Here is a 27,794-nt window from a genome sequence, read left to right as displayed (position 1 = left end):
AGCGTTGTGTCCCTGGTCCCTTGGACATCTCACTACACTGTGGGAGAGGAGAGATTTCTCTTTGCAGAGGGTAACCTGCCTACCTCTGTCGCCTTTTATAATTTCAGCAATCTGTGGGTCCATTGGAGAGGATCTATCAGACCCGTAAAGAGATAAACGCTGAAACAACAGGTTCCTGGGGACAGAAAAAGACTTAAGCCTCGAGGAAGAGTGCGCCAGGACTCCAGGAACCCCTGCTCGTCCCTAGGGCCACCTGATCCAGATCGCTGCAGAGGGCGGTGGATGGAGCCCTGCAGTCCAGCACCTGGCGTCCTCCCGGCGACAGTCACAGTAGCCTCTCCAGGACCAAGGCATGAAGGTCGCTGTGTTGGACCTGGGGTCTCTGTTTGCCAAGATCTTCAAGATCTCAACAGCATCCCCAGCGGTCTCCAGCCACTCTGGAGGCGCAGCGGCCACAGGATCAGGAGACTCCGGCGCCAGCACGTCGCTTAGAGAGGCTGAAACCGTGACTTTGCTCCCATCTCTGCCTCCAGACACCACAGCCTCACGGGAGCCCTTCACCCCTGTGCACACTCCGCTCCCTGCCTCGCACCCCAGGAGCTCGGCAGCTACTCATAGGGTAGAAGTAGCAGGGTGTCCCATATCTCTGCCCAGCAGCTCAGGAGCATCTATAGCACAGTCCTTAGCCCCCTACAGAGGCTCTGCAGGCTCCGTGGCTTCAGTGACCTTGCCCAGCCCAGGGGCTGTCTGGGCGACCCTGCCTTCTGTCACCATTCCCTTGGTCAGCAACAGCAGTGCAGCCTCAAGTCCACGGAACCCTCGCCAGTTGTCAGCTCCTGGAGAGCAAGAGCCCAGTGTATGGATGGCCCCAGGTCCTGTCCCCAAAACTCTGTTCTTCACCTTGCCAGACATTGGCGAGGAATGGACCTCGGACAGCGACTCCCAGGATGACCCAGAAGGGTGAGTACCAGTCTGTCCATTTTGATCCCCACCCTCTGCCTGCCATGCATCTCTTCCCGAGTTCACTCCGCCCACTCCCAGGCTTTCTGGTCGTTCCCAACATAGATGATGAGAAACTTTTCCTTAACATCCTCAGAGTAAGCTTCTTGTTGATCAGGGGAGAAAAAGAGGGGAGGTCTCTGCTATCAGAAGCACTGAACGCTAGAAGGTGAGCATGATTTTCACGAGACTCTTTTTTTTTCAAGCACTTTTCTCTGAGACAGAATACACCAGGTGTCCAGGCAACCCACTCCACAGTAGAGCAGCCACGGATAAGAAATGGCTGAGTGGTTTCCACAGTTTCTAAGGATGAGATCCCAAGAGGAATGGCTCTCCTTTCTGTGACACCTAACTAATTTACATGTGCATCACCTCATCTGTTGCAAAGGAGACCCGTGGTGCTTAGGAGTACACCTCCCAGAGGTCTTCAGTTCTGTCTTGGGACCCCGTGTTACTACAGAAACAGGGACTGACTTCACCAGAACAGAGGCCACTTTTCTCAGTAGACACACACACACACACACACACACACACACACACACACACCCCATACACCTACCCTTTGAAATCAACACATTATCTTTACCAAATAACTCAAGACTCTACAGTGACAGTGAATTCTATTTTTATCGAGAGCATATTGCTAGATGTTTTTAAGCGTGTACAAACTTTGTCCTTTTGAATGCTTACAGAACGACATATAGAAGAAAGTCGTTCAAGGTATGAATGTATAGTTTCACGAAAGTGCCTTGTATCCTTGTCAGTACTGGGAGTTGCATAATAGTAAGTCAAATTAAGCTGTTCCTTTGACATGTTATGTTTCAAAATTTGTCAATCAATTACCCACTAATAAGGAAAATCAATTGCACTTGGAAAGCTGCTCTGATTACCTAAGGAACTGGGCCTTTGTTATTAGCAACTGGTCCTTAACGATTGTACAATTAATGTTTTATGAGCAAACAGATCTTCACAGTGACTGTAAACTCTAGGCTCAGCACTTTTATTTAGCAAATAGATATTAGAACAGGCAGAATAGCCAGGAAGGAAAATGGCGTTAACTTCCATCCTTGCACGTGTTAGTTAGTATTTTCCAAACACTTCATTTATTTATTTATTTATTTATTTATTTATTTTCTATCTATTTATTTTTTTGTTTTTTCCAGACAGGGTTTCTCTGTGTAGCCCTGGCTGTCCTGGAACTCACTCTGTAGAGCAGGAATAATTGTGCATTTGGTGTTATTTGCAGAAGCTAATCTGCATTAGCAAATGCATCGAATGTCACTGAAAAGTGGAAAAAAAATGAGTTTCAGTTGCTTTCAGAACTAACAATGCATCGAACGTTGTGTTTTCCATAAATCTTCCTGATGGTGTGTGCGCCTACACTTTAGAGCATTCACAAAGGCATTCACAGTAGCAGATGACTGATGAGCCTGAGTGGGTAATTTTCTTTGCAGGTACAAAATTACTTCTTTCTTTTCATCGCACTCAATTCTCTTCTCATTAAAAAGTAGAGATAGAGGACCAGGCCGAAGTAGTATGCATTTTTCCTTTATGCTGTTGGTAATATGGACTAAGTAAATATTATCAGAAAATGAATTTAAATTACCTCCTTCCCAGCTCACCTGTTGGCTAGTACATTGCTCTTGGCTTGCTTGACTGATATTAAAATTGAACATGTAATTTCCAAGAACCAACTGGCATGGGAAGAGAGACACTGTTAATGTGGAAATGGGGGCAAGTGGCCAGAGAGAATGTGAACATATAAAAATGGAAACACATCCTTGAGAGACACAGACCCTATTTTTAGACCACAGCTCTCAGTTATAGAAGAAAATCTGAAACCATGGCTTAGATACATAGGTAACTAGAGAGAGAGAGGGAGAAAGAGAGAGAGAGAGAGAGAGAGAGAGAGAGAGAGAGAGAGAGAGAGAGAGAGCAGAGAGAAATACACAGAGAGAAATAAGAGAGGCAGATAGAGAAAGAGAGACATAGATAAGTAGGTAGAAGATAAGTGAATAATAGACAGGAAGATACACAGATATACAGATAGATGATATATATATAAATAGATGATAGAGAGATGATAGAGAGTTGATAGATGATAGATGATAGATTGATGATAAATAGAGAGAATTGGATAGGGAGATAGGGCTACATTTGGGTGAAGTGGAGGAAAATGAGTTTTCTTTCTTTGTCTTGCTGCCTTGTCCCCCTAGATATGTGTTCTATCACTTTTGATGGTCGCCCTCACTTCCCTTTGCATTTTCACTCTAAACTGCAGTCCATTTACCTCACTTTCCACTAGCCCTTCACTGCCTCTTTCTGTAATTCTGGTTCCCTGTCAAGGGCTTATCGATTTGTTTGGGAATTGAAAGAATTCCTAGCAAGTGGTATAGCACATATGTTAGCATGTAACACAAGAAGAAAGTGTATCTTTTATCCTGGGATCAACCTTTAAAAATTTAAGGAGAACATAGAATGCTAGCCATCACCCACCCCTTGTACCATTCAGCATGAGTCCTACTCTCACCCCACGATAGTGTGAGCCAGGTCCATCTTGTGTTCTTTATTAGAACTTAACCATGATGCTGATGGCAACACAGGCCCACAAAGGCAATCAGTAAAAACACATTAAATAAAGGAATAAAAAAAATGTTTTCTTCCTCATATGGTCCACTTAATTTCAAAAACCATGAAGAATTTAAATTGTCTTTCTTTAAGAATAATTGTTCTTGGGTGTTTTGTTGTTGTTGTTGTTTGGTTGTCTTGGTATTCTCTCAGAGTAAGTAATGCTTTCTCCTGGGAAGGGCTATTCCTTCAGGAGTGACTCGGTGAGCTCAGCCTACAAGTGTTAAGTGGCTTTTACATTCTCTTAGAATCACATGATCATGCCTTTCATTAAAAGTCATAATCCCAGGCTAGAGAAATAGACAAGGTAGTAAAGTACTTGCCACATAAGCTCTTGGAGTTCCATCGCCAGCGTCCATGGGAACTAAGGAGTGGAGGCATGTGTTTGTAATCTCGGCACCAGGGAGGTGGACGCAGATAGACCAATGCCCGGGGCCTTGGTGATCAGCTAGCCCAGATGTATCAGTGAATCGACCAGATCAGACCCTGTCTGTAAAAACAAAATGACTTTACTTTGCACCAATAAATTCACTTTATTTTCTGTTAAACTAGAAATAGTAATTCACAGTCAAAGATATTGAGGAGTTAAAAGAGGGAACATATAATATAAATGTCCCTTTGGTCAACACACGTACACACACACACACAAATGTATACATACACATATACACATGTACACACAAACACATATACACATGTGTCCACACACATAGATATGCATATGCAAGAACACACATACACATATGCACATGCAGTCACAAATATACACATATGTTTGCCAATACATGGACACACAAACTTACAGATTTTCAACATGTCACCTTTTCCTAAACATAAAACACTTTTCTCTTTTCCACTTAAGCAGTAGCTGGTATTAACTTTAAATTGTTCTCCTTGTTATTTTATTTAAAATCTTTGTGATTGAGCTAGTGGTGAGTCCCCTGCTCTATCTTTAAAGAGAAAGTTTAGGTTCTTTGTAACAGTTTCCATATATGGCACCTGGCTGTGTTAGTATGTAACAACAACCAGGTGATATGCAATCAGGATCCTGAGTTACATAGGAATTACAATTTGCTCAAGTGTGTTCATTCAAGCAAATGAACACAATTAATAAAAATTGAAAAAATCAGACTCTGCCCATTGATTCTGGAGAAGAAGTTAATGAGGACACTTTATTTTGTTTTTGTTTTTGTTTTCTGTTTGTTTCTTTTTGTTCTGTTATGTTAAAGCTAAATGAAGCTGGAGCAATAAATGTCTTTGGCAATGAAAAAAAGTCACAAAGGCTTTCTCTATTGGTATTTGGTGCGGATAACTAGAGTGAAGATATCTTTTCAGGTGGAAATATAAATACACACACACATAAACAAATGTGCCAATGTACATACAAATTCTTTCTAGAACTACTGTCTTCTTAAATTTGCAACTGTAACATTTGGAATTATTATCAAACAATGTAGACCTTCTACTCAGTGTTACTAAAATGAAGAGAAAAACACTCTAGAAGCTAATAATTTATACCAGACAGCTAATATTAGTGACTGAATTTAGGCAAGGTCTCTAGGTACATTAAAATACAATGACCATCCATGTGTTGTCTTAGAAAACCATGCATTTGTCTGGGGACTCTTCACAATCCAGTGAAAGAAAACATCTGCATTGAATAAGTCACTACCTACACATGAACCCAATCACTTCATTGCTTGGTCAGTCCCTTAAAGCATAGAGCGCTATCATTTTGCTACATTCTAAGAAAGTAGATGATACACCCCCCCCCCCCAAGAAAAGATTTGCCTGTCAGATGTTTGCTGCGCTCACCAGTTTTAACCTTTTTGTAAGCATGATGACTGACGGACGGGAACATCCCACAAAGACATACTGTACGCACATTTGAAATAGCAGTGAGAATTCTGCTGTCCATCAGTTGCCAAATGCTGCAGGGTGCTTTGTATGTGTTCCCAGGAGTTCTCAAGTACACAAGGCAATGATTTATTCCCGTTTACAGATGAGGAGACTGGGGCTCAGAAAGTGTAAGACATTTTCTATTTGCATATAACTAATAAAAATGTAGATTTTTATTCAAATCTGTAGATTCAAATCTGTAGATGTTCATGCATGCAGAAGCCCTTTCCCCACAACACACACACACACACACACACACGTACACACACACACATGTATTCATGTATATACAGATACATATATAATTTTTGAATGGATTACTACAGGTGGAAAAAAACTCTACTTGTTGGCACTTATAAAGGAATGTGCAATAATTTTCCTGGAACAAACTGATTTTAGTGAGGAAAAGGCCCTGAAAAGCAAAACCCCACTGTAGTGATCTAAAAGTGACTTCTCAAAATAATGTTGCTATTAATGTCAACAAAGACATATATAAGGAGCCTAGTTTTGTCCATGTAGAAGAGCAGAATTAAATACCTGCCCTGGTACAGTCATATGTTCTTAAAAATAAAAATAAAAATAAATAATTTTATAGACCCACTCCTGGCTGACTGTATAATAACATTTCTTTTTTTTTATTGGTTATTTTATTTATTTACATTTCAAATGCTATTCCCTCTTCCCAGTTTCCTCTCTGCAAACCTTCTGTCTTATTCCCCTCCTTCTGCTTTTATGAAGGTGCTCTCCACCCACTCACCCACTCCTTCCTCACCAGCCTAGCATTCCCCTACACTGGGCATTGAACCTTCACAGGACCAAGGGTTTCCCTTTCCATCGATGTCAGATAAGGCCATCCTCTGCTCCATATGTGGCTGGCACCATGGGTCCCTCCATGTGTACTCTTTGGTTGGTGGCTTAGTCCTTACATGCTCTAGGGGCTCGGGCTGGTTGATACTATTTTTCTTCCTATAGGGTTGCAAACCCCTTCAACTCCCCAAGTCCTTTTACTAACTCCTCCTTTTTTTTTACGATTATGTACATATAACATGTAAACATTTATTGTGCTACTAAATCAGAGAGCGAGAAAGCACTTTTTCTAGGGGACAGGGGGAAGGAGAAGCAATTAGATATAACACAGGCTGAGAAAAGGCTGTTTTGTGGGTTAGTGTTTTCTCCAGGTTTCACTTAAAGAGGCAGCAGCATTATAATCAAATATTGATGAACTGTATCCTGCCAGGCACCTATAGACATCCCTAAGGAGGATATTTCTTTAACCTAACATTTAATTTGGAGAACCATTTTTGACCATTGATTTCTAAAATAAATGAAACAGTTTTGAGGGTCTAATTTTTTTTTAAAGTTTCAAATATTTATTACCTAATGATTACAAAGGCAAATAACTTCACTTCTTTATAATTATTTTTAATAGAACATTGTCAAAATTACCTCAAAAGAAATGAAGATGTAAGAAACAAACCCTGATGACAATGCCTAAGTTCTGGTAAATATTTAAGTACAAGAATTACATCTGGGATGCTGTAGCAGCTGCTTCTCATGGACAGATTTTGGTTAAAATAACGTGTGTGCCGTTGTTGTTCTATGTCCAGCAGTTGTTTTCCTGAGTTCTCTCCTCTGGATCCATTTAAATTTCTACTTTGGACCTTTCGTCTTTGTCTTGACTAAGCAATGGACTATAACCTTGGGCTTGACTACATTTGCCTCCTGATATAATCCTTTGCATGTCTGAGAACTAGACTCATGTAACCCTAGACTTAATATTGCTAAATTTTCTGTTAACCATGCTAACCAATCCAGATCCAGCTCAGTGACCTTCACAAGACACTGGTCTGGCTGGCACCGTCTGTATCTGCCCTGCCTACTTAGGAGATATAAATAGCTTTAGCTAAAGCTTGTTTTTCCTTCTCCCTTTTATTAAATGCTTATTTAAATTCCTTCATCTTAAATGTGAAATTTTCTGATACAATACCCCTAGCAGAAAGAAAGATGTTCTGAATGAGTTTAAAATACAAACCTATTGGTAAAGAAATATAGAATGAATTCAGAACATGAGCTACTTCACGAGAGACTGTTCTTTCTTTCTGTTCTTTCTTACAATGCTTTGGCGCCTGCCGTGCATGTATACCCACCCTTCCAGGCCTCTTGTGGCCACAGTCCTCACAGAGAGCAGGCTCAACCATGTTTTTAACACTAGGCAGTGATGTTACTTTTCTGCATTTGGTGGAGGAAACCTTGGGAACACGAGGAAGACTGTCAGCTGGCCAGTGAAGGTGACTCTATCCTAGGTAGGATATAAATATAGAGAGATATGTTTCTCATGGGAGGAAGACAAGAATTATTAGAGAGCCTCTTAGGGAGCTGCTGTCAGGTGGAAGTGAGGACACCACACATGGGACTTAGCACAGCACTGTTAGAACATAGGGCTTTCATACATGTCTGGTACCCATTAATATTATTGTTAATAGTTGAAGGAAACTTTGAGAGGCATATTAGCTACTTTTCTCATGGCTGTTACAGAGTTTCTGACAGAATTAGGAGCTGGAAGCCAGGACTAAGATTAGACTATAGTCCTCAGTGACCTACAAAGTAGCCTACATCTGCTGGCTGTGCCCTAAGTTCCAAACATCCCACAGCCTCCCAACATGTCACCATGAGCTGAGGACCAAGTGCTTGAACACCAGATCCTGTGGGGGCAAATCAGAGTCAAACAGGAGCTGACTTGAGCGTCTAGAGTAACTGGATGCTTGGATACAAAGATCAAGAAGTAATATGGGATAAAGAAAGAGACCAAAGAGGCAACATTAGAGACCTGCTATATTCCTGTATATAAAGGGTTGCTGGGCCGATAAGCCAGCTCAGCCCATAAGGATGTATAGTTACTGCCAAGCGTGACAACTTGATATTGCAATTTGTCCAAAACTGCAAATTATTCTCTAGCTTCTACATCCCTACCCCAACAAACAAACAAACAAAGTTTTAAAGTTTAAAGGATTCATTCACTGTGATCTCTAAACACCCTATTTTCAACAGACAAGATGGTGGCCCATTCTTCAGCTCCCTGAAAGGATGAAAAATGAAGTTATAAAACTTCCGACCATAACATTTCTTGGGTGGCCTTGCCCTTTGGAATCTGGACTTTTATTTTCAGTAATCCCACGCTAAAAGTTTCCACAACGCAGGAATCATTCACTGTTATTGCCTTACTTTCCTCGTATACAGTAAGCATTACTCAGGGGTAACTGGGGAAAGCTTCTTCCTCACAGCCAATCGGGATAACTTGATCCACTCACTTCGTCTCAACCGTCTTACTTCCTAGATGGACAGATAGAGTTAACCCACTGCATCAGCTCCTCTGTGACCTAGGAGTAGATGGTTGCTGTTGTATGTCTTTACTGTGCTAACCTGTTTAATCCCTAAAACATTCTTGACACCACGATATCATTGAAACACGAGGCTGCCCCCCACCCCCCAAAATGAGATTACGGAAGATATCTGCAACTCAAGAAAGTACCAAACACTTGAAAACAACGGCCAACATGTAGCATTGGAAATGAGGCTAGTCTCTCAGGAATGACACGGGTCGGGGACAGGCACTCAGTTCCTAGCAGCTTCCACACTTACACCTGTGTGAAGGTGCATGAGCAATTCATGAGCATAATCACGTCATTCAAATCCCTATTCTCCACAGAAGGATAAGGGCTTAGAAGTAACAAAGGCACTAGATAGTTGATTCCCTTACATAACTCATGGGTAAAGTTACTTCTACTTTTGCGGGTAGGGGGCAGGTCACACCTTATGCCTGATACTGACATAAAGAACTGTGATTTGAGATGACTCACAGGTAAGAAGAAATTGCACCCTGTAGCAGTCATTTTTAGAAATTTCTGTCTTTTAAAGAGATTCTGCTGAATGTCACAAAAACCAAAACAAACCCGGAATCTTCTGTGGAAACCCTGGGGACCTGCTGTTACTTTTCTTATAGCTAAATAAATAAATAAACAAACAAATAAACAAATAAATAAATATCACACTTTTATCTTTATCATGATTAAGAGCTAATCTCTGTTAATGGAAACACATCTACCATGTTCCACAGCTCGTGATGTTTGTGACTTTCAAGACCAACACCAAATTCAATGTCTTCCTTCCTGTTTAGCACACCTCAGCTGGTAATGTAGTTAGCCCACTTTGAGTCTAGCACTGCACATGCATGTGGTACAAACACACTTTGAAACCAAATGCTTGCTATCCTTGCTGAAAATGCTAGATTTTATCCCACAGGGGGCAACTTGGCTGCCTCTATAAGTAATTAATGAGTTACTCTTGCATTAAATCATGAAGAAGAGACTGCGTCATTAGCAAAGATTCCTTTGGAAGGTGAAGGGCATTCTCATCACACCCTGTACGCGTTTCCTACAAAATTTTCCCTGTTCTGCTTCCAGCCGCCAAAGAGGAAGTTGTTTCAGGCAAGAGCAATCAACCGCTGAGCAATCGCTGCAGCTCGGGAACTTTAAGTGTACTCAGGAGGTAAGGTGAGCTGGAAATCAGCCAGCGAGCCTGGAGACCCCAGTTGGTTCCGATCCTCTCACTTCCTGATTGGATTAAGGAGTGGGGGGCGTGGGGGGGGGGGCGGGTAGCCAGGGTTCGGCTCAGTCCGCTTTCAGAAATGAATGTAATAATCCTCCGTGAGTGTGAGCTGCAAGCAGTAATTTAGTGCTGTTTACAGTGTGTAGCGCTTATTTACAAGGAAGTAGAATGTTTGTGTGTGGGTGAAACTTTGGTATTTAAAAGCATTCTAAATACAAGAGAGCCTGTGTGGGCTTTAGAAGGTCACAGCACGGTAGACTTTCGTACAGGAGGCCTTAGCCCAAGCCACATGGGCTAATTCACAAAATTAAAAGGACCAGTCTCAGAGAAGATGTAAAAATTGCTCATTTATAAGCACCAATAACATACACCAAAAAATACATGCGGATGTAGTACTTAACAAACTCATTGCTAAAGTTTCCTCTACAGATGCAAGGGGGGAAACTGTGTTTTCTGTCCACCAGACCCTAGTAATCAAATCAGATGGACGGAGAGAAGGATTTTAAAACATAGGGTGACACCCTATGGATTTTTAGAACCATGAACTGTATTAGTCTCATAGTCAAAACTGAGTTGAAAATGTAAACCTAAAATTTAAAAATTAAAAAAAAATTTAAAAAATTAAATTTTAATTAAAAAATAAATAAAAGACTAATGCCAAGAATCAACAGAACTAAAAGGAGAAATAAATCCACAACTATAGTGGGTTGTTGTGTACTTATAAGCACTTGGAGTCAGTTTGTTCTTGGAAAATAATAACAGTTTCTTAGGGGAAATTAACAATTTAATAGTTACTTTAATAGGAAAAATGTATTAAAAGTTATAGTAACAGTGAACAAGGGGGCTTGTTATTGCCAATGGACAGTAAGAGTGAGGGGAAAGCAGTTTACGTACGTGGATGCTTGGTTGCTGCAAAGACAGCACTGTGGGTACTGCCAACAAAGTGCCTGGATGCCCAGCTGCAGGCGCATACGTTGAATCCTTGACCCCCAACCTTTTGAAGTTTTAAACTGGATTCACCGGAAATAACAAAGGATGGACAGGTGCTACGTTCCTAATGGGACCTGAGTTCGTGAGAGGAAATGGGGATCTTTCTCTGCTCTCTACTGCACACAGAGAAGAGCACATGTGTGCGTCCTGGAAGACGGTGAGCTTCCACGAGCTAAGATGTGGACTCTCACCAGAGACCAAGTCACTGGTACCTCAGTGTTGGATTTCCAGCCTCCAGAACTGTTGGCAAAGGGTCCTTTTAGGCTTTCCTGTGGTGTTTTCATAACACTGCCTTATCTAAGACAATGGCTGTTCTGTTGTTTGTAGATTAATTGAACAAAATAGTAGACGTCATTATTAATCTCTCATACATGAATGTAATGCACTCTAACCATTTCCAGCCACCCACTACTGCTATCTTCCTCTTCCTGATAGATCTTTTCTTGTCCCACCCCACCAATTTCTAACTCTTTCTACTTTCCTGTCTTAAACATATATTCTCCATATGAGAAAAAAGTATACAATTTTTCTTTCTGAACCTAACTATTTTGCTTAATGGTTCTATCCATGTCCTGTAGAATTCATGTTTCTGAATTGCTGACTAAAATTCTACTATTTATACATGCATATATATATATATACATACATATATCACCTTTTCTATGCACCCATCAATAAGATTATCAATGGTTCAGAGTCCATTGGATATCTTTTAAAATTTAAAACAAACTTGGTTGCCTATGTTACACCCATTCATACTCAAGACAAGTTCAACTGGGTTGTAATTATAAGCAGGAAAGATTATATTATGAATCTTCTAGAACAGTGGTTGCCAACCTGGGGTTACATGTCAGATATTTATGTTGTGATTCATAGCATTAGCAATATCAAAGTTATGAAGTATCAATGAAAATACTTTTATAGGTGGGGGCCACCACAATGTAAGGAACTATATTAATAGGTCACACCACAATGTTAGTGTCAACTTTTAAGCCAACCTGTGCAGGTTGAATTGGGTGAACATCAGCCTAAGGTTATAGACAACCATACTGCAGTTTCAGTGTGCTCATATACAAATGTGTCAAAGAAAGCAGATATCCCAGGAAGGCTGTTTGAGCCCAAACATCATGATTAGAAAACCATGTAAATAAAGGTCAGTAAGTAATACTAAATATTAACCGAACAGTTTTTCCCCAGAACCTTTTCAAGACAGACCAATTTAAACACAATTGCCTGACATGCAGAATAGATTCTATCTGGGAAAGCACAAAGCAAGGCAGAGACCATATCTTGGTTCAGGGTACACTGGCCAGCTTTGATCTGACATCCAACAAAAATAAACATTTTTTAAACTGAATGTAAATGTGTGCCGTAAGAGGAACAAAGTCACACCTAAGAACAATCCAGGGAACAAAATGTACCTGAGGTAAAGGGCCCTCTGCATTTCTCCTGGAGTCTCTCACAGTTCCCTGAGGTTTGCTCTCTCCTAGTCATTCTTTTGACCGTGTTCTGACACATTAGGGCCACTGCTCTACAAGAAAACTTAAAATAACCATCCCTTGGGATAGTTAAAGATCACTTTACTAACAGGACAAAATAACTCCTCGTTAAAAACATGAAAGATTTATAAATTACACCATATTAAGATGAAGAAAATCCTTTCATGAAAGAGACCTCTTACAGGAAGGTTTTTAACTATCTCGTACAGGCGTTGTAAAGACAGCTAGCCCTGCAACGGTAATTAATTGCCAGAAACAAGGCCGGCCAGAATTTCTTTTTGAGTTAATATTTGTTCCAGTTTTACCTATTATCTCTGTGAACGACAGAAACATAATTTGTTACTGGGTAAGGAAGAGGTTAGAAGCAAAGATGGAGGCACCATTCATAGCAGGAGCTTATTAATATTTTCATTGAAGTTGTTATCTCAGTACAATATTATATTCCAGTTTTACTAGTTATAAACATGTGTTTTTTTTTAAGTGTATGGATGTTTTGTCCATTGTCTCATTTAGGGTTATTACTGCTGTGATGAAGCACTACGATCAAAGCAGGTTGGGGAAGGAAAGGGTTTCTTTCTTTCACAGTTCCGTCTAACAATTCATCATCAAAAGCAGTGAGGGCAGGAACTCAAGCAGGGCAGGAACCCAGAGGCAGGAGTGGATGCAGAGGCCATGGAGGGTGCTGCTTACTGGCTTGCTTCCTGTGGCTTGCTCAGCTGCTTTCTTATAGGACCCAGGACCACCAGCCCAAGAATGGCACTGCCCACAATGGGCGGTGTCCTCCCGCGTGAATCACTAATTTAGAGGGTGGTCTACAGCTGGATCTTATGGAGGCATGCTATCAATTGCGGTTCCCTCTTTTCTGATGACTCTATTTTGTGTTAAGTTGACACTGAACTTGCCAGCACAATTGGCCCTTTGTCAACTTGACACACAACACATCACTGCTAACCTCTCCTTTCTTATACTTCCCTGAAACAATGCACTAATACCAACACTACAATAGAAACATTCCAAAATTTAAGTCTCACAGTCTTTAAAATTTCTAACCCTTATCAATTTCAGTCTCTTAAGAATAGCCAATCTCTTTTAGAATCCACTCTTAAAATTCAACTGTAGGCCCCTGTGTTAAATAAAAAAAAAATAAATAAATGAAGATTATCAGCTTTCAAAAGGGAAGAAACAGGGCACAGTCATAATCAAATTCAATCAAAACCAAACTCCAAAAGTGGAAATAGCTCAATGTCTAATCATCCGGGTTTACTCACGTTTGTACAGGCTTCTCCAAGGAGCTTGGGTCACTTCTCCAGCTCTGCTCTTTGCAGTACACACAGCTTGTCTTCTAGGCTAGGCCTGTTTCCATGACACCAATGCTGCCCTCCTTGCTGGTCATCCCATGGTACTGGTGTCTCAAAACATGCTGGGATCTCTCGCTGCAACTGGGCTGCATGTTCACCTATAGCTTCTCCTGGGCTTCCTTCAGGGAATTCCTGTCCTGCCACATGGTATCAGGGCTCAGTTGCTCTCTTCATGACCCTTTCTCCTACCTTCAGAACCATACCACCTGGGTGACTCTTACCCCATCAAGTTCCATTGCCAACATAAGGCTCAACTTTATGTGTGCTGCTTCTCTGTGTGCTGTCCCGGAGGAAACACTTCCCAGAAGACTTCATCTCACTGTTGTTGGTCTCTTCTTAGTCACAGTTGATTCTTCAGTTCCAGCAGACCAGCATCCATCGTCCCAGCAAAGCAAAGATTTTATTTGAGTAGTTCTGGTCTTTTGTAAATCACAGGCAATTCTTCAGCTTCAGCTGACCAGACACCACAGATTCTTCACATATAAGGCCCAGTAGAGTCTTTGCTTTCCTCTGCAATGTCACAAGTCAGGCGTCCATTGTCTCCACTGCCCTCAATATGTTTACCTTTCAGGCTTTAACAGAACACCTCACTGAGTTCTCAACACTCAGAGGTTTCTCTATGCCAAAGTTTGAAAGCCCTTCCATAATCTTCCCCAAAACATGGTCAGATCTGTCACAGCAATATCCCACTATGCTGGGACCGATTTGTCTTCGAGTCACTATTGCTGTGATGAAAAACCATGACTAAAGCAACTTGGGGAGGAAAGGGTTTATTTCACCCACAGTTCCATATAAGAGTTCAGCATCAAAAGCAGTGAGGGTGGGAAGTCAAGCAGGGCAGGAACCTCGAGGCAGGAGCTGATGCAGAAGCCATGGAGGAGTGCTGCCTACTGGCTTGCTCCTTGTGGTTTGCTCAGCCTGGTATCTTAGAGAACCCAGGACCATCAGACCAAGGATGGCATCACCCACAACGGACAGGGCCTTCCCGCATCATCACAAATTAATAATATGCTCTACAGGTGGATCTTAGGGAGGCATTCTCTCAATGAAGGTTCCCTTTCTTCAGGTAACTCTCTAGCATGTATCAAGCTGACATAAATTAGCCAGCACATCTTCCTACCACGTGCCTGTGCTATGCCTTAGGAGTCCAGAAGAGGGTGTTAGATTCCCTGGAACTAGAGCTACAGCCTATTTTAAACTATTATGTGGATGCTGGGAATCAGACCCTGGTCTCTGAAAGAGCAGCCAGTGCTGTTAACTGCTAAGCCATCTCTCCAGTCCTTCTATTATGGTACATTTTAATAAAAGGGAATGCTTTAAAGGCATACTATGTATGTCTAAGATCATCATTAGGATGATCTTAGACATATGTCTAAGCCAGTATGTCATCAGGAGGAGGAAAAAATTCTTTTCTCAAACTCAGGAATTAGGAGGTCTGGTAGCACTGCCTCCAAGACCAGCATTTGGGAGGCTGAGGCTAAGATATGGCTTAAGGCCAACATAGATGAATAAAGTTTGATTTGTTTTTGGTGCGCCCATTGTGGGGGTGCTTTGGAGTCAGGATGTCAGTCTGTTTCCAAGATGGGCCCCAAGCCAGTGTCTCTAGTCCCAGCCTCCTGACGTGCTGCAGTTAGACGCATGTGTGCGAGACCCTGCTTCCAGCAAAACTTGCTTTTACTTTACATTCTATTAGGAAAAACAAAACTGCAATTTTTCTAATACTTTGTCACTTGGAATTTGAATTTTTCCTTATTATTATAGATCTTGCAGATTTGCTCAAGCTTTTTAGAAATCATCAATAGCCTAGTGTTTATTTAAAAGTACAACCCAAATGGATTCCTCAAAATTATTAAGTTATTTCATGAATTCTTTCTCTGCTTGGCATTTGAAGCCAATGCATTTATTTTTTAACCATTATGTTCTGTGCTGGTAAAATACACTATCGTAAGATAAATATTAATATGGTAAGGTACTAATATTGTAAGGTAGTATCATAAGAATACATTGAGGATCAGAGTCATACCTACTTTGCAGCTATGTGACCTCAGGGTACATGTGCTGACGCTGAGGGTTTTGAGGAATGCTACCTTCTTCACCACTTAGCTTCTAGCATGTGTATTTGTAAAGACTAGATGGGTGTCTTAATTACATCACATTGTATAGCTGTGAAAAGAACCCAATGGCCAAGGTGACTTATAAAAGAAAGCATTGAACTTGATGTTTTCAGAAGGTTAGAGTTCATGATGATGGCGGGAACAACTGGGGGGATCACATCTTGATATGCAAGTTGGAGGTGGGGGGGTTAAGGAAGGGGGTAGGGAGGGAGGGAGAGAGAGAGGACAATGGTGGGTGGCACAAACCTTTTGAACTTAAAGTCTGCCTCCAGGAACACACCTCCTTCTACAAGGCCACAGCTCCTATCTATCCCAAAGAGTAACACCAACTGGGGACCGAATATTGAAACCCAGGAGCCTGTGGAGTCTGTGCTTATTCAAGCCACCACAGTAGGTGTCCTGCATTGTTCCTAGACTTCTTTCAAGTTGGAGATACTCTTGAAAACAGGAGGAGGCATGGTTTGAAATTGTAATAAACACACATCAAAATGTCATTTTCTCTATTTTTAAATGCAATCAGGGCATTGGGTCAATTTTAATGTTGTGCTCTCCATCTCTTCTGTATTTTCACCTGAGTCTTTTCACCCTCCCAAAGAGAAACTATAGTCCACCAGCTCTGCATTCAACTCCCACCCCCACCCCCAGCCCACCCTCAACCCCATCCCCTACCCCACCCCACCCCCACCCCATTCCTCACCCCCACCCCACTCCCACCCCCATATCCTACCCCACCCCTCAACCCCCACTCCCCACCCCACCTCCCACCCCCATATCCCCAAAAGAAGCACCATTCTGCTTCCTTCCTCTGGATGTGACTCCTGGAGTTGGCAGATACAAGTAGAACTATGTGTCTTTTTTCTTTCTTTTATATCTCATGTAGTTTACTTAGCATCGTGCTTTTTAAACTTTATTTTACATGTTTGTATTTACTGTAGGTACTATACAGAAACATACCAGTTTAATGAATATGACTCAGGGGGTGATGCCTCTTCTGTCTCACGACAAGCACTTCAAGGTCCTCACCCAGGTGACTGCTGCCCCGAGATGCTATCGATGGTGGGCACACCCCAACTTCTGAGTTAAATAAAAGATGGGAAGTTGTCATCTGTATTTTCCATTTCCAACCTTTTGATTACTTTCTGGTTGTCAATGTAAAATCCAGTTGTACGTGAAGTTAGAACACGTGAAGCATTCTCAGGCCTGGCTTTTCTGCTAAGTACTGTCTGTGCACAATGCAGAAGTCCAGACTCTCGCTTCTCCTGAGTCCGGAAGCACAGACCAAGAGCACAGTCACACCTAGAGTCTTGCAAACTTAGTTCTCCTTTCATCTTTGCTCAGCCAAAACACGGCCCTTCAACAAGAAGAGGAACTTGTGTGTTCTGTCAAGGATACTTTCCCTCAGCCCTAAGTATTCCTCCACTATCCTGACCTAATGCAGAATCCAGTGGTTCTGTTCTGTGGCTGGAAAGAGCCTTCTTCAGTTCATGTTCCCACCCAACGACTGAGTAGGTTCTACTTAGGGTAGGGAATTATGGGAAGAAGCTGGGTTGACCACTCCATGTGTTAGAGCTAGGGCCCGTGTGTCTGGTTGGGAGTGACCGGTTGTAGACCTCACTTTCTTCTTCTGCAAGAGGAAAGCTTCATCCAGGTCCTCTTCACCAACCTTGAATCAAGGGAGTAGGGCTGGCAAGATGGCTCAGTAGGTAAGGGTGCTTGCGGCCACACCGGAAGATTTGAGTTAGACCCCAGGGCTCACATGGCACCAACTCCTTCAAGTTGTATTCTGACCTCCTCATATGTGCCCTGAGATGATTATGCATATGTGCAAATGTGTGCATGCTTGTGTGTATGCATGTGCACACACACATACACATACACACACACAATCAACCAATTAATAAGCAGGCCAACAAGATATAATAATGAAATAGCTACTATGTTTTGAAGTTTGAATACAAGGCTAGCTATGGCATGATTCCTGGGATCAGGTGCTTTGAGGAGTAGGGTGTGGCTGTACCCGGACAGAAAGATAGAATCATAAAACATATGAATGGGTGCCGTGGTTCTCACGGTCTCAGCTTGGGTCCATAGAGAACAGAACCCCTGAGATTTGTGAGGAACCCAAAAATCTCACCTTGTAACTGCTGAAATGGAAAGAGAAAGACAAGGTCTAATGACTTGCATTGCTGATGACTACTCGGGGGATACAGGTGCAGCTTTAAAATGAAGATCTACAGATCTCAGTTGTGATCAGTGGGAACAGAAGACAGTGGGCATAGTATAGCATCTTTCTGTACTAAGGTTCTCTAGACTTAGAACTACAGTACTTAAAATGACCTCCGTTTACAGGTTGTTGTGTTGGGTTACGGGCGGAAACTGAGAAAACTCACTCCAGAGACAGAAGCTTTTGTGTATGCAGGGAGGTGGCAAGTTCAGGATCTGAACTGGGTTCCCGAAGGGGGACTGTACATTTTTACACGACGGGAACACAGAGCAAGTGGGAGCAGGGTGACCTGTCGCATTGACTAATCGTATTTTGGCACATGGGGTTAAGCAAGGACGTTAACGATGGTGACTGGACCTCATCCGGGTCACCTGCTTTCAGGGTTCTTGATTCAGCTTTTGCAGTCGGGTCCCCTCCTGGCCCAGAATTCAAGCTAATGAGGGAACAAAGGAGTGGGTGAGCTGCACATAATCAATTGAGTCATGATGGGCAATGCATTTACGACATGTGTGCCTGAGTTTAGATAATCAGCAACTTCCCTCTTTACTGGTTATCAGACAAGCAGGCAACAGACAAAGAAGCAGGGTAGGAGAGAGTTCTGGGGCCTGGGAAAGGGACCAGTTTTGGCTCTGCCAGCAAAATAGAACTTGTTCCAGAGATGGCTGGACTCAGGAAGCCATCTCCTAATGTTTGGAAGCTTTTTGTATGTTTGTCAACAGGCTTTTGAAGCTAAATAATACATTTTTCAAAGAGATGATAGAGCAATGGGTATGAATAAGTATGCATAAAAGCACAGAGTGAGTGCCCTAATGTCCTAGAGTGGTGCTCCACAGAGCTGCCGCAAAACAGTGAATTTGGGAACTGGTCTTCTTGGTACAAACCTGCCATCACAGAACATAGAAGTTCCTTCCTAGGAACAATGCAATTTGGTTCTCATGAGACCCTAGACTCAACATTTTCATGATTTGATCAATATCTAATCTTATCTATGTGTGTTTGTGTCTATTGTTATCACATACTCATTAACCTTCCTTAATAGCAACATAGCTTGTGCCAGTATAAAACTTACCCGACACTGAGGTTTCTTCATACACACCACAGCATATCCTTCTTATGCTTACAAATGTAATATAGCATTGAAGTCTATACCTGGGAATCATTCTAAGACAAGGATTCACAAGACAAGAGCAGAAACAAGAATCATGTCACCTTGTATGACCTCCCAGCTGGAATCCTGTGCCCCATACACACGTGACAGTTTTTATGAACATTTCTTGAACATGTTACACGTGTCAGGCCCAGTTTGAAGTCCTTGGTATAAATATGTACAATAAATCTAGTAAATAATATTATGTGTGAATGGGCATAAAATACTTGAGGCTTGATTTGGATGTCACAAGTTTTTGCAAGGAGCTGAATTCCCAAACAGTGGACCAGAAAAATCATGAGTATCAACTATGGATGAGACCCAGGACCTGTCTTGAGCAGGCCACCCAAACCTCCTTCTAAGGACCATAACACTTCTGGTTTTCCTAGCCTGACCAAGACCCGGGGAACCTATTTGTCCTGATTCTTCAGAGGACGATAATGTTAAGTTTCAAAGCCAGACAAACAACTGGGGTACCTGTTTGGCATATCAAAACAGACCTGGCTGCCGGTTTCCTAGCATCCCCCAGTTCCTACCTGTTACAGGTGTGGCTCTCTTACCCTGCCCTCTAACCAGAACTCTCCAGCCCAGAGGCTGGGCTGCCTGTTGCTTAGAGGCTCTTCCCTACTTAGTGCAGCCATTTTGTCTACCTGCCCTTTCTGTACCTTTGGCCTCTTGGCTGCTGTAGCAGCTCGCTCTCCTCTCTCTCTCCATCCCTTCCCCTCCCACCTCTCGTCTCATGATCACTCTGGATTCTCTCAGATGAGTCTGTCTCTGGCTATGCTCTCCCACATGTCTATACTAAACTTTCTCCTCAGCCATACCAAGGAGCAGCCACGTGCTTTCCTTTCCTTTTTATTTCTTTTTGTTTCATTCACAATGAACGGTTGTGAAACCTGAGCATACTCTTATGCCAAGCATTTATAGCAGGGCCTGACATACGAGACATGCTTTCAAAATGTTAGTAAATGTTGTAGAACATATTTGTTGTATGTAAACAAAAGAAGCATACAGGGGAAAGAACTACAGTGCAATTCAATTAATGAATTTGAGATGAATCTTTATAAAGGCTTCATAAATCTCTATATGAGTTCAGACGAGGCCAGTTTGTGTAACACAGCTTGGCCCTGACAATTTACACAGTGTTGCCGACCTTGCTTTTCTCCTCTGTACAGGAGAGGAGCATCACTCAGGATAGGCTTCATGATAAGAAGCAGGATGTGAAGCTTCTGGTCCTATTTGCCTGACAAATTGCAAACTCTCCACCCACCCATGGTAGAGAGATTCTAATACGAAGGCACTTCCTGTGTGCTGTGTGTGCCAGATTATTGCCACAGAAAGAGTGATTTCAGATCTAAATAAGGTTCTCCATCCCTTCTGGAATGAAAATCAAGTAAATCCTAAATCTTGAAAAACAAACAAAACAAAACAAACAAAATCTCAAAAGGTAAAGCAGGAACAAAAACATAGTCTGTGACAAAAAGGGATGTGGCACCATCTATTGGATATTTTGAGCATTGGGCCTCTATATTTTCATATCAGAGTCTTGGATAAACAGTGATTGGGGAAAAGAATAAGGAAGGTTAGTGCAAGTATTAAGTATAGTTTTCAAATTTAACAATAATTTCATACTTAAGGAAGCCTTATTTTTAACATCTATTATTAAGGTACATTTGTCACAATGAGCCACTCACCACTGATGTTACTAGTAAGTGAACTCATTTCCCCCCTGTTTTCTTCAGAGTATTAGGTATTAATCAGTGTTCTTCAGAGAAACAGAACCAATGGGAAGAATGTGTGTGTGTGTGTGTGTGTGTGTTTGTGTGTGTGTGTTAGTGATGGTGGTGGTGGTGGTTGTGTGTGTGTGTTTGTGTGTGTGTGTGTGTGATTGTGCTTATAAATGAGCAGTCATTTATAAATATGTATTCATTGTCTTCTGGGTAGTGGTGGATGGTCTAGGTCCCCCGATAAGATTTTTACCACTTCAGGACTTAAGCAGGAACCTTTGTTCTAGATTTTGAAGTTGGAACAAAGATAGATGTGAACTAAATACCATAGAAATAAAGGAAAATGGAACTATTCCGGTGTTGAACAGAATCCTCGGGAAATAGGAGTCAGGGCAAGAGCTATGCATAATTGAGCAGTCCTGGTCCAGGCCTGCATTAGATGATCATCGTTTCAGCTCAGATCCTGCACTTTGGTTGTCTAAGTCTCTGGAGATAAAATTGTCTCCCTAGGCAATACTAGGAGGTTGGCTCTGTTCAGGAATCAGGTTCTACACAGCCATGAAGCTCAAGTCAAAGGTTTGGCTTATAAAGACCTCAGAAAGAGCTGAAGTGTTTTCTTATATCACATGACCTTCAATGATCCTAAAAGTCCTATTGGAAGCCTTGACATTCTCCAGAGGGCCAACTCACAGATGATGGTATGGCTTAGGGGTAACACAGTGAAACATGATGGGTTTTAAATAAACGGCAATGTGCTACAGGGACCTTGTGTTGGAGGTGGTGTGGAGGGAGCCACTGTCTTGGACTGAACGGAAGCAGGCATTTGAATCTCTCACCCAAACCTCCCAGAGCAATCGGGCTGCGAGCCTGCTGAATAGGTTGCGATTGCACAAGCAACGTTTGCATTGATGATGAGAACGGAGACTGGAAACAGAGAGTGCGTTAAGGGCCAGGGCAATGGCAGAGAGAAGAAATAGTCATGGGGAACTGTCAGCATGTGCCTGCCGGGGCCTCCCTTTGCTGCGTTTGTTGAGCGAGAAAGTCAACACAGTTGTCCCATCCCTGTCCCACCAAGCCGTGTTCACTGTCTGTGTAGAGGCTGATGGCTCCTCTTGAAACTGGAGCTTTGGGGACCCAAGGAGGGGTTCTGGAACCATCCCATCCCATTTGCCAATTAAAAGGAGTAACAGTAAACATAAAAATGAGTAATGTTAAAAATATATATCAGGGAGTAATTTAATTCAGTATGATCACAATGGGAAGGGAACCTGAGAAAGGGGTCCAGAGACCCCACATTCATCATCTGGATCCTGACACGAGTTTCAGATTTAAACAGAAGGAGTTGAGCTAGACCCAAGACTTTCCCTGTGGTAGGCCATTCTAGAGATCCAACATTTAGGACAATGGCTTATCTGTGACTTCAGCTAAAGCAAAAGGCACGAGATGAAGTCAGTTTTCACCAACCGGCCCTTGGGCCCAAGGGAAGAGGCTATACTCATGAGCGGCAACAGTTGTGAGCTCCTGTTTGAACCGTTTGTTCCATTTGGACAAGCTGAGAGTGTTACGCGTGCAGGAGGAGCCAGGACTGGCAGGGCTGCTGTGGATTCAAGATGGCGGCCAACTGGGACACCCTTCCCGATGAGAAGTGCGGTTTATTGCCATGCCTTTAATTCCATGACCACTTTAATTACAGTGTGCAGCAGAAGTGTCACTACCCTGTCTCAGGCTGGCCTTTGATGGAGTGGACAGGGTCTAGTTCTTTGGCATCTCATGTGACTGTGTTTGGTGACCATCCTGCTGGAGGAACTATGTGAAGTCTTGAGACTTCGGAAAAGGGATGCCCAGCTAAAACCAGGCTTTTAGCCACGTACGAGTCACTTCTCGACCTAATTGGGTGTACACCTGCACGACGCCAGTGTGGATCCTCCAGACCGGATCAGCCACCAGGCAAAAATCTGAGTGGCCCCAGAAGGAACAGCATGTCTGAATTCTGCAATTGTGAACATGGGGAAATGAGGTTTTAGTCTTTTAAAAATAATTTTTAATTAAAATACACATACACCATTTACCTCCATACCTTTCTTCCCCCAACCCCCACCCCTTTCCCACGTACACTCTCAAATTTATGACCACTCTGTTTTCTAATTGCTGTCACACACACACACACACACACACACACACACATATGTGTATAAATATTCCTAATTATATAAATAAAATATGCTCCGTCCATATAATGTTACTTATATGATTTTAAGATTGACCATTTGTTACTGGGTAACCATTTGGTGGCTCTTCCCTGGGGAAGGCTATTTCTCCCACTCTCAGCATTTCTTAGTTGCCTGTAGCTCTTTGAGGGTGCCAACAATGGTCAGGCTAACATGAAGTGGGGGGGGGGTCTCACAGTGCTCAACCTTGGGGTTTTGTTTGATTTTTGTGTAGATGGAGGGTGCACTCAGGCCTCCAGAGAAGCAGTTTACCACAGAGCTGCACATCTAGAACCATTGTTTCATTCCAGGAAGAAGTTTGTGATACATCGATATTTAAAAGTAGATATCTGGCACACACACAGACTCACATCCACGCGCCCCCCCCCCCCACATGCATTTGCACATACACTCTTGTGCTCACACTCACAAATGACTGTGATAATTCACTTTCGGAATCCCCAGTGGTCCCTCAAGAGACGGAAGAAATGGGATTGTTATGGCTGGAACTAGCCTTGGCTACATCATAGTCAGTCCCTGACCAACTTGGGCTACAAGGAGAGAGATTCCATCTAAAAACACGCACGGAAACACGCATGCAATAAACCAGTGAGTAGAACAGCACTGATGCTCTGTGACTTACAGTAAAATGACTGGTTTGCGTGACTTCGATGATCTGTTTTCAGAAGCAGAGACTGCACAGCAAAGGATGCTGATCTTGTTTATTATCAGACCTAAAGCTCCGATTACTTGATCTTGCATTTTCTAGATCTAGGCCTTGATTATTTTAAACCTCTCTTGCCTTCTCACCTGAAACCTTACATCTCACTGATGCTGACAGCAGGGCTGTGAAATCTTGTACAGTTCTTTGCCTTTCTCTCAGGAATCTAAATGCTATTTTTGGAGAAGCTAGGCTGGAAGGTTCAGGGCTTGGGAAATCAATATTTTCGAGAGTACTGAGGCGGTTGGCCCTGGGAAGCCACCAAAAACTCTAGTCTCTGGATACAGAAATCTGTAATCTGCAGAAGCAGTGGCCAGCTTTTCCGGAGGTCCAGGCCTGAGAGGGCGGGAAGGGGCGGGGAGTGCCGGCCACGATTCTTCTGCCCACTCCAGTCGCAGCCAAGGCAAGAGGCAGGAAGGATGGGAGGACTGGGAGAGCTCGCTGTGGCATCCAGCCTCCGTTGGAACTGAGGGTCTGGAGTGGGAAGCCGTGCCTGGAGCCCCGGGAACCGCCGCGCCCATGGGCCCCGCCAGCACCGCTGGCTGCGTCTCTGCGGGCTCATGGGTCCCGGACACCCCGCGGGCGCAGCGCTAGCGGGGCTCGGGGCTCAGGGCTGGGCGGATGCGGAGCTGAAGTCCCGGGGATCCGGGGGCACGCTGCAGTCCTTGCCCTGCGTGGGAACGGCGCGGGAAACCACCGCACCGTGCTACCCAGGCCCCGAGACTCCCGGCCCGGCCTGTGGGACAAGAGCCAGAGCCTGGGGCTGATTGTAATTGGGTAAGTTCACCTAGGCTGGGTGCAATGAGTTCTAGATTATGGCTTGGTTTTGTGAGAAGTGCATGATTTCCCCCGCCCACCCCCCACCCCACCCCCAGGTCTGCAAAGGCGAAATCCATCTGGTGTGTGCATTCCTTCCTGCATTCATTCATGAAATTGTAGCATGCTGGCGTCAGCAGGCCTTCCCAAGTGATGTCGCTTCTTCACTCAGAGAAGCATTACTGAGTACCAGAAAGCTTCTCCCCTTGGGTGAAGCTTCTCCCCTTGGGTGTGTTTGTCACACAGTCGAAAACCAGGTCCTTGCTGGTTTTAATTCAGGGGTAAAGTGCTTGCCTGGCTTGCAGGAGGAGGCCCTTACTCAACTTCCAGTCATAGCAAGAAAACACACACACACACACACACACACACACACACACACACACACACACCCTTGACTATCCTGTATTTTAATCTAAAGACTGTACCTATTTCAAATACTCCTTTCCGACAGAGAAATGGTGTTTGGAAGGCTATAAGGACTATTTAACATTTGTATTTCCACGGGGCAGTTTAACCCTGAGGTTTGCAAGTTCTCAGAAATGCACTTTAAAAATCAATAAATAAAACCAAACTAAGTGGAGTCTCCGGAGGAACCCCCGGAGATCGCTCTTCAGCCCTAACTTTCACGTGTGTGTGATATGGTTCCATTCAGCCCACCCCAGGGGACCCCACATCTTGGTTTCAAATGTGCACACAAGAAAATTGTTACTATCTCTAAAATGTAAGCATAAAGAAAGGGCTAACATAAAACGATCAAATGTCTACGTATTGGGTATCATGACTTTAACAGACATCACGCCGGACATAAGTTTTAAAGTACTTACAGGATAGGATATGTCCTGTATGTTTGCCCACTTAGTCTTAGTAGAATTTGAAGGAGTGGACAATTCACAGGGGATTAAAATGTTCAAAGTTATGCATGGAATCAGTGTTTGGCTCAAGATCAGAGAAACCTAAGAACTAAACCTTAATCATAACACAAGAAACAGAACACTCTTTATAAACTGATTTGGATACCAGGTCAGCAGTCTCCATCCTGCTGCCAGCTGCATCCTGTCTTCTCCATGCACTTGGGATCCATGCTCCTAGGACCAGGGGAAGATGGCTGCTGCATTGTCAGTTTGCAGAGGTGGGTGTTGAGCCCCAGGGAAGAGAAGTTAGTGTGTAAGTCCACTATGAAGAAGGTGTCAGAGAGAAAACCATCACAGTCTTCCGTCACAGCACATCCGTCTGGATGGTACGTTAGCTCACATCTAAGTTATGCTCCTTCCTGTTCAAATTACAGCTTCTTGACCTAATATTTAGTTGACCTTTGAGACGCTGGTTTGTAAGAATTTCTATGATTACCTAAAAGTTGAATCACAATGCGATTTTAAAGGCAACTTAGAAACATCTGAACTGTGCTAATAGAAAGTGGTTTATTAGTATGTGAGCTGGGTGGGGGGTGTGGCTCAGTGGTAGAGCATTTGCCTTATACAAAGAGCTTCTGGATTCAAGCCCAAGCAACATCAGAGAGAGAGAGAGAGAGAGAGAGAGAGAGAGAGAGAGAGAGAGAGAGAGAGAGCATAAAAGCTTGCAGTATGCTAAGTTCTGTTTTCTGCTTATTTTTAACATCTTTGCCTCAGAATTATTTAACTGTACTTAAGACATACAGGTAGTAGGAATGGAAAATAACACCATTCTGTTAATCATTATACAAAAACATCAGTATAAGGCAGATGTTCTTGGCTAATCACTGCAGATAGTATTCATCTTTAAAAGAATCCCCTTCTTTTTGGCGAACTTTAAGTAGGTATGCAAAGGCAAGGTATTGTCCATTTATATTAAAAGTTACAAATGTTAAAAGTTAGCTACCATTTTAATTAAAAGCAAAGCCAGTCTTAAGCACACCAAATGGTGCCTTTATTTGAAATACTGGAAGCTCAAGCCTTCCCCCCACCCCCACCATCAAGTTAATACATGCTTTATTTGTATGGAATTTATGATTTCTACTAGCAAACACGAATGGCTCACTGCTAAACATGAAGAAGATAATTTGGTCAAGGGGAAGTAAATGTTTTTGGAAGGTTCATTGACAGGACATTTTAATGATTAACATGAACCGTGCCATGTTGGTTTAATAGTTTACTCAGATTTGTAGATACTTTAAGTTTTCGTTAAATTTTAACATTTTGAGCCCTTGAAAATGGAGAATGCACAACCGACAGTAGTAAAGTTACATGTTTGAGTGGCTTCTAAGTGATTCAGATGGCTGAATCGGTGGGTTTCAGAATTGTTATGGGGTTAATGATCGCTGGCTGGTATGCTCCCTGGGTTTGATAAGAAACCTAACCCACGCTCTGCTTGCCGACCAAGCCTTAAGCCTTGGAAAAGAACTGTCAGAAGTATAGTCAACAATTATGGACAAGTTTGTGGTTTTTGGCTTTTTCACGATTGTTATTATATTTTCAGATTATGTAAATATTCTTGAAGTCTACTGGCAACGTCGAGTCTAAGACAAATAAAATCAAGGCGTTCAGAAGCCTCTCCGTCGAGGAAGAGGAGTGACCTCTAACAGTGGGGGATTATAAACCAATGCGATCACATTATAGACTTCTCTGTTTTCCTTCCTTCTCAGAAGGGGACTTTCGAAAGGACTCAGGAAGCACAGCTCCGAACAGAGCAAAGACCCTTTACCTACGAATTTTACGAGAAACGTGCAGAAAGCCATTGATAAATTCGCGAGGTAAGAAACAATCACTTTTAATGTTGACCCAGCAGAGATGTGCATAGTAACTATGGGGGCCGGACAGGATCAGTAATGTCGTTTTGGTTTTGATCGTGTAAAATGGCTGTGAACTCGGCAAATACATTAAGGGGA

General features: G+C 42.8%; 1 protein-coding gene across 1 annotated transcript in view; it reads left to right on the top strand.

Annotated features, from left to right (window-relative positions):
* The first annotated feature begins 226 nt into the window (after positions 1 to 226).
* Positions 227 to 27,794, top strand: part of Fam149a (family with sequence similarity 149 member A) — a 49,100-nt gene continuing 21,532 nt past the window's right edge. The window contains exons 1-2 of the mRNA XM_052162482.1: positions 227 to 960; positions 27,552 to 27,659. Of these exons, the coding sequence (XP_052018442.1) occupies positions 353 to 960; positions 27,552 to 27,659 (716 nt within the window). The 5' untranslated portion in view covers positions 227 to 352. The remainder of the gene's footprint in view (positions 961 to 27,551; positions 27,660 to 27,794) is intronic.

Source organism: Apodemus sylvaticus, chromosome 18 (assembly GCF_947179515.1).
Source record: "Apodemus sylvaticus chromosome 18, mApoSyl1.1, whole genome shotgun sequence".
In the NCBI taxonomy this organism is placed as follows: Eukaryota; Metazoa; Chordata; class Mammalia; order Rodentia; family Muridae; genus Apodemus; species Apodemus sylvaticus.
This window is presented reverse-complemented; position numbering and strand designations above follow the sequence as displayed.